We start from the raw sequence: 13,987 nt of genomic DNA on the forward strand, positions 1-13,987 counted from the left end.
TGTGGGGGGCACTAGGGGGCCAAGAATTTGAGCAAGGGGGCCTGGCCCTCCCTTGGCTCTGCCACTGATGGTGTCCATGGTTCGATCCCAGCTTGTGCTAAGTGGGCTTTGTGGTGGAAAAACGCCGTGTAGTGGGTGTTCTCGGGGTTCTCCTGTTTCCTCCCACTTTCTTGATTCCACTATTTCATTTATTTCTCATGGTCACCATATCCCTTAGCCTCGGTGCAGAATCGAGGGTCCTTAAACTGAATATTTCATTTTATTTCACCAAGCCCAAGGACACCGATACAAGAACAAGATAAAGATTGGATATGCAAGACGAAGTTCATAGTAATCTTGCTCTTGGCCTTGTTTTGGTGATCACCAAGTAGCGATGAGCGTATTTTCTTGCTTTCCGTATAGTATGAAAGACCATAATGAAAATCACACTTGGTCTTCATTTGTACCGATGAGGCGAGCATTCTTGGCTCTTGTATAGCATGAAAGATAACCAAGACTACGAAATGCAGGACCAAGACTTGACTGCAAGACAAATGATAAGACGCAGTATTGATAACCACGACCCAGGAAACGAATTGTTTGAATTTCATTTGTTGGGCTGAAAGTGATGAAATAAAATTAGTACTTTATAATTAATTATCATACTGTATTTTTAAATTTTAAATTACAAAATTCATATTATGTATCTTCTTACGTGTAACTATATATACTGTAAAATACGTTTTAATTACCGAGAAAGAAAAATCAAAGTGGCACGGGTCCCGGAATCATAGGAACCTATTTTGGAATGAAAGTTGAAGGGTTGGAAAAAATCACAGTCGTTCTCCCGTTTCCTCAACCCTTATCATTGTAGTTAAACGATTTCCTTCTGTCTCCGCCAGGATACTCTTGCTATTGCCTTCCAGGAAGACCCCCTGCTGTCCGAGCAGGTGAGAACACTGACCTTGAAGAAAAATTTCGTCACATAGAACTAAAGCGAGAAAAAAATTCTCCCACGTCGGACATTGGTATCAGTTATAAAAAGAAATAACTAAACCTCAAAAGTGCCAAATATTCATTAAGATGCATATACAAATCCCCCGCTTGATCTAGCTAGTGGTTAACGTGTAGGACTTCGGTACACGTGGTCCGGGTTTAATTCCCAATGTGAGTGCATTTTGGCGTTCACTCAGTGTCGTGACCATAGTGCTCTCAAACGGGTCAGGTCGGGTCAACTCGGGTCGGGTCAATCCGTTCAGTTGGGGTCGGGTTGTTGGGTCGGGTCAATCGGGTCAGCTCGGGTCGGGTGGTCGGGTCGGGTCAACCGGGTCAGGTCAATCAGATTGGATCACGGTTCGAGTCAGTCGGGTTGGTCTTCAACCCGACCCGACCCGTTGAGAGCATTAGTTCCGAATGTGTTTTTTTGTACAAACCATATTCAGAAGTCAAAAATTGCCATTCCCATTTCCCTTCTAGTGATTGTATGGCTTTTATTCATAGTTTAAGTTTAAGGACTGTATATTTGGAATATATATATATATATATGATACTTGTCTTGTTGTTAACATTTTCTACGGGAAAATTTTGTAAAATAAAATATTCTGTATATTTTTTTGTAAATTTTATTGATAGTTGGCAACCCTGACATTGGTGAGAAAATTATCAAATTCCGTTAATTGGTTACTAGTATGGTTATTGCACGAATTGGCATTGGAATTAACATATGCATGAATTGGCATTCTACTGTCAATAGAATATGAGAAAAATGAAACTATGCTGAGATAATCCAGTAATTTAAGACATGGAAAGTAAGAGACCACCACCCCTTTTTAAGCCCCGTTTGCGAAGTTTCCCCAAGGTTTACAGAGCGGCACTCATCGGATTCGAAATCAGCACCCCAAAATCATATAAGATCAGCTGAAAATCTTTATATATATATATATATATATATATATATATATATATATATATATATATATATATATATAGAGAGAGAGAGAGAGAGAGAGAGAGAGAGAGAGAGATAGATAGATAGATAGATAGATAGATAGATAGATAGATAGATAGATAGATAGATAGATAGATAGATACATACATACATACATACATACATACATACATACATACATACATACATACATACGTACATACATACATACATAGATACATAGATAGATAGATAGATATAATCATGGTACGGCTAAAAATTGCATCTTCTCCCCCGGACTAAATTTAAATGCAATTTAAGTAGAGTTTTTGGAAACATAAAATCTCTTGTTTTAGATACCGTAATTGAAATCAGGATAAAAGCTTGGAAATTCGGTATGTTTGTAGATTTATGAGATGCTAGACCGTAGGCTGAGCAAATTTTGGATTTGGCGACGGAGCCCCACCTAGCTAAAACTAGTCTAATTACATAAGCCTTCAACTGTGCCAACTGCTAAGTCCGTAAACGAGTTGATAATTCACAGCAACTAGCTAACTAAGAAAATGCTAAGCCAAGAAAATCAATTGAACGCAATGACAGTCTTCTAAGTAATAATTGTCAATTGGGCGTTTTAATTTGCCAACTTGTTCAGAAGTTGGTAAACTTGGGACGAAGCGCCATCTAGCCAAAAGCCTAGACTAATTACATAAATCTTCAATTGTGCCAACTGCCAAGTCCGTAAAAGAATTGATCATTCACAGCAACTGGGTAACTAAGAAAATGCCAAGTTGATCAGAAGTCGGTGACTTTGGGAATGTAGGCTTCCCCCTTTCCCCCTTAGCGATGCCCCTGGTCGTATACAGTGTGGGTCCTACGCAGTGTGGATCGCACGTAGTTTCGATCCTACGCAGTTTTGATCCTACAAAGGATCCCGCTCAGAGCTTATAGAAATCCGGTTTCCGTTAAATTGGCTACTATTGCAGTGTGTTGCGTATTTTTTTGTCCTGATGAAAAGTCTCAATGGGCACGAAGCCAGAAAACCACACGTTTTTGAGATAGGGCTTATCCGCGGATTATTATCATTTCGTATACGCTCCCTCGTAAACTGAAAATAATAATTATGTCGACATTTTATCTATGAAGTATGAACGAGTCTCACTAGGGTATACTAGGGTTTTTGGGGTCTCTGATTCCTAATCCGAGGTCAGTTAACCTTCATCACGTCAGGTTCAAGGTAATTTGAATGTTAAACCGATAGGGAACGTTGCAAAAATCTGAACAAAAAGTACATAAATGTTTTTTTTTTTTTTGAGCCGCTGGTTCAGGTTATGTCATTTTCGTGACTCGACAAGTAATTTCAAGGTCATTGCAGAGTCATTTCGAGGTCAAACTTGAAAAACCGTTTGAAAAACCCCCGGGAAAATCTGAAAAAGTAATATATAGGGTTTTTGGGGTGAACCAGGGTGTTTTAGAATCTTTTTAAGATTTAGAAACTCTACTCGATATCAGCTTTGGATACGCTTTGTAGTAAATGATGATGAATTACCGGCCATGGATGTAGAAGGTGGTCCGATATTAGGGTATTATTGCACTTGTAAGTCCGGTGCTAGGACATTAGGTTGTTGTGTACATGTAACCAGCGTCATATTGTTTTTAGGATGTGATATCAACAACAAATCAAATACCCTAGTCGAGCTCTACTCCAATACATACAAGGTGCTGGTAATCGTAATGTAAACAACGACGGAAATGAAGGTGAAATACTGGAGGTTGAATTTCAAGAATGATGAGATGTGGGATGCAGAACAAATCTTTATTGGAGAAGAAGACACTGCAAATAACTGACTGGAAAACTACATGGACAATATTAACGGTGAATTCGATTAACACCGACCTCAGATTTGGAACAAGCTACCCTAAACACCTATCTATGACCCTTTTTTCTCAGAATTTTCAGACGGGTTTTCAAGTTTGACCTTGCAATGACCCTGCAATGACCTTGGAATGATTTTGTTGGGTCAAGAAAATGATATAATCGAATTCAGCGACTGAAGAAACATTTATGTACTTTTTTGTTCTGATTTTTGCAATGTTCCGTCTCGATTTGACCTTCAAATGATCTTGAACAGATTCGGAATCAGCGACCCCCAAAACCCTACTATACCTTAGTGAGACTCGTTCATACTTCATGGATAAAATGTCGACATAATTATTATTTTCAATTTAGAAGAGGACGTATGCGTTTAAGTGACGATAATAACCAGCGTATATATATCAGGGGACCAAAATACACAACTTACTGCAACACCAGCCAATTTAATGGAAACCGGATTTCCATAAGCTCTGAGCGGGATCCTTCATATCTTAGAACATGGTAGGTAATGGTTAAGATCAATTGGTATACATGATCTTAAGCAATTTTGCATGATCGCAAATTTGTACGTTTTACATGATCGCAAAATACGTGACGAATCTTTTTTGATGTTCTCTATGTCTGTGTAATCTTATCACAATCGGTGTGTTACACCGGGGTACTCTGGCTTGTTAGATGACAAACTTATCAAAAAACCTCAAATTTTCATTTCGACAGTTTTTACATATGAAAAAGGACAACGTAAAACATACAAATTTACAGAATTATATACCATAGTCGTATAAAACATATACCAATTTTTAGTTTTGGTAATTTTCAAAATTTAAAGAGTGTCTCAAAAATATATTTGCCGAATTTCGAGAGAGTAAACATCATGATACAATTGTTTTATGACAGAAAATAAATCCATGTACCCATTCATACAACCATATGTTGTAATAAGGTCTCCTCTTAGATGATAGATAAAAACTGACTACTTGGAAAGGAACTCCAGGATTTTCTCACACGAGAAAAAATCGACGTGGCACTCATCAGCGAGACACGCCTGAAGCCCGAGAAGCAATTCACATTCCGGAACTACACCACATACCGCTCAGACCGTCAAGGACCCATGGGCGGTATGGCGATCCTCATAAAGTCGGACATTGCCCACGACCCACTCCACACGCCGGTAATAATCTCACTGGAAGCAATAGGAGTCAAGGTCCACTCTCCGGATGGCCCGCTGCAGCTGATCTCTGTCTACAAACCTCACTATGGGCCTCTCAACCCTCCAGGTCTCACTCTTCTCAGGAGGCGCATGGGGTCCTTGGTTAGATCCCTGCTCGCGCGAAGTGAACTTTGTGGCGGGCAAACACCGTGTGGGGGAATCTCGAGGTTCTCCCATTTCCTCCCACGTTCTTCATTCCACCATTTCATTCATATGTCATCATCACTGTCTACTTTACCCTAGCCGGCATAGCCGCGGCATGTAAAACTTAAAAATTTCATTTCATTTCCCCTCCTTTACAAATAAATAATAGAAGTAATTTTATTACAAAGATTGCAACATTTAACCTTTTTTCTTCCACGTTTTAGCCTTCACAGCTTGTTTAGTGGCTAGCGCATGCGCCTTTAGTGCACGTGGTTCCGGGGTCGATTTCCGGCGAGAGACCAATAAAATTTCACAGTGGTTCAGTTTCATTAATCATCCTCCCTTTTAGCACGTCCGAAGCACGTTAAACTTAAAAAAAAAAAAATTCCACGTTTCACGTAAGCTGCTGATAACGAGAACAAGAAATCTTTCTGAGTTGACATTACGTGGTAACTTAGTAACAGTAGTGTTGAGATAGTGTGGTGATATCCCATGTTCAAATAGAAACTTAATCATGTGTAATATATCTTGCTTGATATTTTTTTTTTATCAGGGATAGGAAGAGTAACAGTGTAATTTGTCGAAGGAATATAATTGCTTTTTCATTGAGTGTGATAATACCATTGCATTAATTTCTCAACAGTTTTATGGTACGTAGTTTATGCAACAAGAAGAAATTAAAATGTACCTACCTAGTTTGTGACCTGTCCTTGTTGCTAGTTACAACATTACTAATATGAGTAAGCTGCAAAACATTTCAAAGTTGTGCACAGACAATGTTTTACTGGATATTCTCAAGTACGAGGCTGACAGTGATGACCTTACGCTCTATAACATCGAACTGAGCGCAGGATCTGCCAAGGGAGACAATTTCCTAGCTCAAGTGTTCCGCGCAGTGATAAATGGGGAAAAAAGAAGTGGGGAAAAAGTTTCACAGTCAGTTATCATAAAGTGTATACCGTCGAATATTGGTCTTAGAAAAACTTTTAAGTCAGTTGAGTTTTTTCAAAATGAAGTATCATTTTATAATGTAATTGTGCCCAAACTTATGGAATTCCAACAGCAAAAGAAAGTGAAACATCCTTTTGTTGCTTTCCCAAAGTGTTATAAGGCATTTGCAGATGGTCAGAATGATTTTATTATTCTGCAAGATTTGTGTGTTGGTAGGTATTCAGCTCTGGAAAAGCACGAAGGTATAGATTTTGCCCATTGCGAGTTAGCTCTAAAGGAACTGGGTAGATTTCATGCACTGTCGCTTGCATTAAAAGACCAAGATCCAGAATCTTTCAAACAAATTGTTAGCTCATTAAGCGAGACATTTTATCATGAAGATAACCGGGAATGGTACGGGGGGGTGTTGGAAATGTGTTACAATATTACACTTAATGCCTTGAATGTTATTTGTCCAGACAGTATTTACGAAACTAAGTTCAAGCAATTCACAATTGGATTGTATGATAGGTTGATCGATTTGGTGAAACCAAGGGAGCCATTATCAGTTATAAGTCACGGGGACGCTTGGTTATCAAATTATATGTTTAAATATAATGAGAAGGGCGAATTACACGGTGCTAAAATATTAGATTTTCAGCTTGCACGATATTCCTCACCAGTTTTAGACATCATGTCATTCATTTGCAATTGTACAACAAAGCCACTCAGAGATTCGAAATTACAGGATCTTCTTCAAGCATATCATACAAGTGTAACTAATTTCTTGAAAGAGTTAGGTTCGAATCCTGATTTGTTCTCGTACCAAATGTTCGAGAAGGAGTTAAAGGAGTTCGCGGCCTTTGGTCTTGGATATTCTATTGACATAATCCCATTCACTTTGTGTGATTCTGTAGATGCTCCGGACAATGACTTAAACGAAGGCAATGATGCTATTCCTCTTACGGATATTTGGATTTTGAAACTAATAACAGACAAAGAGGACAATCGAAGATTAGCGGAAGTAGTAAAATTTATGGTTTATAGTGGTTACATTTGATGAGTACGGTATGCTGTTTACTCTGTGTATTCATTCAAAGTTTGTAATTATTAACTTGTTGATTATAAACAATTGATTTATGAAAAACACTTGAAAGTTTCACTGTTTAAACATTAATTTAGATGTGCATTCTCCAAACTTAACATTTATGAATCTAAGCATGAATAGTTCCTGTTCTCTTGTATAATTTACTTCACAAATGTTGCACTAATGAAAACAGAAGGTTCTATCCGTACTTCTTGGTACTGTTTCAGGTTGGATGCTAAGTGTGTCCACTTTTTAAAGTTGCTTTTAAAGCAGGGATGCAAATAACCACTCGCCCGAGGCGAGAGGTTTATCGGTGCGGGCGAGTATTTAATATCATACTTAAGGTAAGTAAGTTATTTCTGTTGTGGGATGTGGGCTAGTAGCCTTTTCCTTGGGTGAGTAAAATTTTGTTGCTTATTTGCATCCCTGTTTTAAAGTAATGAAAAATATTAACACTTGAGCGACATTATAATACAAAATTAAATATTAGCGCCACAATTCAATTAAGCTTACTTTAGTTACCACCAAAATTTAGTACGATAAATTATTTCAAGAAATTAAACTAGTATTTCTCACTCTGTTAATACGCTGTGTTTACTTAGTACTTATAATTTCTTCTCAGTATTTGTTTTATACACATCCATCGAAGATGGCGTCTTGGCTATTATATCTTTAACAGCATAAATATACAAGTATGGCCACAAAAATGTTATCTTAGGAACCGGACTATTGTCTTTAACAACAAAATTAACAAACATTGACAACTATCTTTAAAAAAAAGTCTATAAACAAAAATTATTCGTAACATTATATCATTTTCTGCTTCTTTTGTTTTGTATTAATATAAAAATAATTCTTCTCTGAATAAATAAAATAAAATATGCACATTATCATTGCAACATAATTAACTGATCTACTACTTACAAAATAGGTCTACAGGAAAATTAGTATAAATGTTTTTAAAATTACGAAAACAATACGTTTGGTTTCAATAACCCAGACTAAAGACTATTCGACTTTTTTTCATAATTTGAAGACGAGGAAGAGTTTTTTTTTTTAAAGCTTAAGAGCCTCATATGTCTGACATGGTTACTTTGGAGAAGCATTAATTATTACTAAAATCGATGGAACTGATCAATATTCTTAGAGATACAATATATACATCAATGTCAAGCTTGTAAATTCGTAGGAATAGCATATTTTAAGATATTTTATTGATTGTGAAAATTGATATTTTAGTTAAAATCAAATAGTGTCAAAACGTATATAATATAAATAATTTATTAATGAACAACGAATTTGTTGTCCTATAGTGGTAACATTAGTTAATATTATTGCCGATTGGTGAGCCTAATTACATAATCGTTAAAGAAACATTTTAATCCGAAAATGTATATTACTTTAAATGAGAAAGCAAAGAAATTCTCCAGATACTAGGCAATAAATTATCAAGATGGCTATCTATACAGGGTGTTTCAAAATAACACAGTGAACGTTTGGGAAGTGATTCCTTACACCAAGATAAAAAGTATAGACCAATCTGGGTGCACAAATGCTTAGTTTCGGAGCTATAGGCTGCCAAAAACATGAAAAAGTGAACTTTAAAGGTCCATAGCTCCAAAACTATGGGGATTACCGTAGTCGCATCAAGAATTCACTTAGGAACTAATATGTGCCCTATCCAAAAATCCATGTTTCAGAATCCTGCCATATTTCCGCAAGAATTTTTATAGAGATAGTTGGTGAGTATTTCAAATTTTATGCCCGTAGCCAAACTCTCTCTACAAAAATTGTCGCCTGAGTACCTTAGGATTCTGAAACACGTATTTTTGAATAGAGCACACATTAGTTTCTAAGTAAAGTTTTGATCCGACTACGGTAGGTCCCATAGTTTTGGAAATATGGACTTTAAAGTTCATTTTTTTCATGTCTTCGGCAGCCTATAACTCCGAAAGGAAGCATTTGCGCACCCATGTTGGTCTATACATTTTGTCTTTTCTTGGTGTAAGGAATCACCTCCCAAACGTTGTCGGTGTTGTTTTGAAACACCCTGTATATTAAAATGCTAGGTTTATATGTTTGTGATCAAGGAAAGTTTATATGTTTGTGGCCAATTCTTTTGAGAATGATATCTCGGATACCACAAGCTCTAGAAAGGAGCCATTTTCACTGATCGATTGCAAATTTTGTGTAGATTGTTTAGTTCTAATTTAGTATTTAAAACAATGACCTTTGTTTCTTCGTTGTATTTTTAGGGGCACATTGGTGTTACTTTTTATAATAAAATGTAAAATATGTGAAGGTGTTACTTTCCAAGAGGGGTTTTGGCTAGTGTTAACACCTTAATAATAATTATCTTAAACTATCCGTATCGTATTGCATCAGCAATCAAACTCATGTGTTCATTCTTATACAAATCTGGAATATTCTTACTTTAAATCGTATCTTTGAATCGTAATTTTTTTAAATAATATTATCCTTTGAATATATCCAATTCATATACTGTACAATATATATTCTTGCTAATCTGTGTCCTTGCGACATATAGTCTGAATCTTTTATTTGGCATTTGTTTCATCGTCAAATGATAACGAAAAACAAAGGATAAGCATTTCTCCAGTCTAAGAGGAGTCTGTATTGTTTTGCCTAATGAACACCATATATCACTAACATTGTAATTAATTGTGTGTGTAATGTATTTGCTTATTACATACTGCATGCAAGAAGAAAGAAAAGACCAATCACACATGAATTAGAAACTCAAACCAGAAGTAGGCTCAAATCTTGCAAACGGTGCGATATATTGAAAAAAATAATCGAAAAATCTCCCCTTTGTGATACTCCTTACCGATTTTTATCAAGACGTCCTTCGCTGTGTCTGTAAAGGTATATGTACAGATGTTGTGAGGAATGACAAGGGCATTCATGCTCATATGTAAATGATGCGCTGTATACAATCAATTATGGAACAGTCAGGTGCGCCAGGTCGCTTAATACACAGTCGGCTGTCATCCATGTTTTTCTCTCTCAGTTCTAACTTTCTGTGTGAATAGATGGTATGTTTTACGCCATTTGAAAGTTGGAGAAGAGATCTTTTGAATGGTGTATCATACACAGATTGTATCAATTTTTAGATTAAAAATCGATCTCTAAATTACTTCGATTTATAATAGTATGCCAATGGATTTTTAGAACTTTCTGTTCTAAATAAATTATTTGCAAGTTTTCCAACAAGATTTCAAAATCAGGAGATCTAGAGTGAACTTCAGTGATATATCGCATGCAAATATTTGCAGGGGACGCTGTACTTATATTCTGATATATATATATATATATACTAATGTCCCAGAAAGTACATAGAGATAGTGGTTCGTAAAATTAAAAGTAAAACAAAGTTTCCTAAATTAAGAGGGGTTAGATTAAGTTACGATTCATAACAATATAATAAACTTGTTAATGGATTTTAGTCTTCAGTTATACAATACTGCCATGTGTAATAGATAATTTAGATCAATTTTTATAGTAATAAATTATGCCATCTTAATTAAAAATCTTGTACATTTTTTTTAGCTTATTCTGTTTTTTCAACTTTAGTAGCAATGTACAGACATGATTGAATTTTCTTACAAGAATTTGAAGATAAAAATTAAATTCAAATATTGGATAGATGATGACATATTATTATAATATAACTGCGATGCCACAAGAAGAGAATTTTTTGCAAAATATGATTCCAGTAATAAAATTCATCTTGATAATCTTACTAAAGTTTCCTTGCACTATCTTAACACAACTGCGACTTTAATTACTATTACTTTACCTTTACGTAGTTTATTAATTTCAAGGTAGTAATTACAAATTCTTGAATATCACTAAAAGAATAACATTATTTTAAAAGTAAGATGCTAAATATTGTGAGAACAGAGCCAATATGAATTAAAACTTTACAATGTAGTTAAATAAAATAGATTGTAATACATAATTGCGCAATGGTGTTGCTTTTATATGATCTCATGTGGATATCAGATATTCCTTCCTATCTGCATATTAAAATGCTAAGTACATGTTCATGGCTAAAAAAAGTTTGTATGCTTGTGGATGTTTATACGTTTGTGGCCAATTCTTTTGATAATGATATCTCGGAAACCGCAAGCTCTAGAAAGATGCAATTTTCACTGATCGACTCCTAATTTTGTGTAGATTGTTCAGTTCTAATTGGATATTTTTTTAATAAAAAATGGTCTTTATTTCTTTATTACATTTTTCAGGGATACACTGTAAGTATTGAAATTTTAAAAAATATCATCCTACGAGTTATACATTCCAACACCACACATTTGTATACCGGGTTAGTATATCTCTTCGGTGTTTGTTTCATGGCCAAATGATAATGAAAAAAAGAAGGATATGTATGTCCCCAGTCTAAGATGAGTCGTTATTGTTTGGAGTGGTTTGCCCAATAAACACCATATATCACTAACATTATAATTAATTGTGTGTCACACAATGTGTGTAATGTATTTGCTTATTACATAGTGCATACAAGAAGAAAGATAACACCGATCACACATGAATTAGAAACTCAAACCGGAAGTATACTCAAATCTTGCAAACGGTGCGATATATTGAAAAAGTAATCGAGAAAGTCTCCCCTTTTTGGTACACCTTGCGGATTTTTATCAAGCCGTCCTTCACTATTTTTATCAAGACGTAATAAACTAGTTAGTTGTACGAGGTATTAGTTTGTGCTCGATCATGTTGGGTATATAATTGAGTACGCATTCATATCCTTTCTGACATTTTTTCCAAGATTGCAGATGGGGTCGTACAGACGGCACCCCGTACAACTGGTTAAAGTTCATCGTTGCTTAGTAATAGTAACAATGACAATAACAATGACAATAATATAAGCTACACCAACATCAACTCCCGGATACCCTGTATACTGCGGAAAAGCAATTCGTCTGAATGACTGAGAAAATATATTTAAGGGCTACTTTATAAATGAAATGAAACATCTAGTTTAACGTTCCACAGTTATGCACCGACGTTAAGAGAGATGGTGATGATAATCAATGAAATGGTGGAATGAAGAAAGTCTAAGGAAACAGGGGAACCTAAAGAAAACGCACGCATATGGCGTTTGTCTACCGCAAAGTCCACTTGGTGCGTGAAGAGATGGAAGAAAATGTGACACGCATAAGTGACACCTTATTAATAGCAAATTTTACCATAAATCCAACGATATAACCATTTTTGCTTTATCATTAACCAGCACAAAATTAAATGAGAATAGATAATTTTCTGGAAGAAAGACCCAAGTTCAATTATGACTCAATTCCACTTTGGTCATTTTTCCTTAAATTAGCAACTTGTTTATGCGATAACAAATGCTGGTTAATGATAAAGCAAAAATGGTTATACTGTTGGATTTATGGTAAAATTTGCTATTAATAAGGTGTCAATGTTATGCGTTTTGTTTAAAACTTTTGTCTGATTCAAAATGGCGGATTTGAACATGGCCACCATCAAGGCAACTCTTACCATAGACCTAATATTTATCCACCTGCTTTTTATTGAATTATTATCATTAACAAAATTTACAAGGTGGGGTAAAGGACTAATACATATGCTGCAACAATATTTAATTTCCCTGTAACTTTTTACCAATTGCACGTAAATCAAAATTAATGCCACCATTGTTCTTCTGATTAAATTTGCGCCTCAAATCATGTATCACATGACCCTATTCCTATTTTAAAAACTTAACCTTAATTCAAAATGGCGGATTTCAAGATGGCCGCCGTCAGGTATATCCTTACTATATGACTTCCCCCTAGTCCTAATATGTACCCATATATTTGTAATTCACCTTTTGTCGTTACAAGAGGTCTTACAGGGCTTTTATCTCCAACTGTATGGAGACTATTCTGTACTTCCATGTGATGTTCTGGTAGCTGTATCTCCTAAACCCCTGGAGCTTCGCACCTACAACTTCACTGAAATACTGACCACATTTAGTACTACTTTCTCATATGTGTCTCAGTCAGCAACTCGATTCACCCAAACGTAAGGTTTAATTGTAAGTAAGACGTGTAGAATCGAATAATACTAATTTTGAAGTCAAAATTCAAAAGTCCTGAAACCCGTATTTGACCTGATGAATCTTTCATTGCCAGAAGAACGTGAAATTTAGTTAAAAACTTTTCTAGAAATTTTGTGTGTGTGTGTATGTGTGTGTGTTTGTATGTGTAACAAATTAAAATGTGTAATAGCCAGAAACGAAATATTTCGATTTTTTCGGAAAGTATCTGTAGAACAACAACAAAAAAAAGTAAATGAACGTCAACGTGTCACAATAGATTTTGAAGACTATGTAATAGAAGATAGTAACAGTTCGTGTGTTGAACAACCATCCAAAGGGACAATTCGGACAAAAAATAAGTTTTCAGGCTGAATGGTTTAAAACTTATGCTTGGTTGGAGTATATTATTATTAAAGATTCAACTTACTCTTTTGCCTGTCGTATCTTCTGTACCGAGGGTAACCGCCGTTCATCATTAGCAACAGATCAGGGATATATCAATTGCAAGAAAGCTCTTTCTGCGGATTTGGGGATCAGAAAACATGAAAATGCTGACGTTCACAAGAAAAGTTGTGCTATAAGTGAAGCATACGCTATTGAAGTACTGGAAAATCGAAAGTACTTTGAGCAAATAATTGAAATACTCAGGTTTACTAAGGTACAGATCATCACACAGAGAGGCCATGATAAGTCAGAAGAAAGTGAAAATCATGGGATTTTTTTAAAGAACATTCAGCATTTGTTTAAATAAA

At 35.5% G+C, this 13,987-nt stretch overlaps 1 protein-coding gene across 1 annotated transcript; it reads left to right on the forward strand.

Moving 5' to 3' along the window:
* Positions 1-5,869: 5,869 nt before the first annotated feature.
* Positions 5,870-7,123, forward strand: LOC145679086 (uncharacterized). Its single transcript, XM_081749681.1, has one exon. The coding sequence runs from the start codon at positions 5,870-5,872 to the stop codon at positions 7,121-7,123; it is 1,254 nt and encodes a 417-aa protein (XP_081605807.1).
* Positions 7,124-13,987: the final 6,864 nt, after the last annotated feature.

Source organism: Thermobia domestica, chromosome 2, assembly GCF_964235325.1.
Source record: "Thermobia domestica chromosome 2, izTheDome1.hap1.1, whole genome shotgun sequence".
Lineage (NCBI taxonomy): Eukaryota > Metazoa > Arthropoda > Insecta > Zygentoma > Lepismatidae > Thermobia > Thermobia domestica.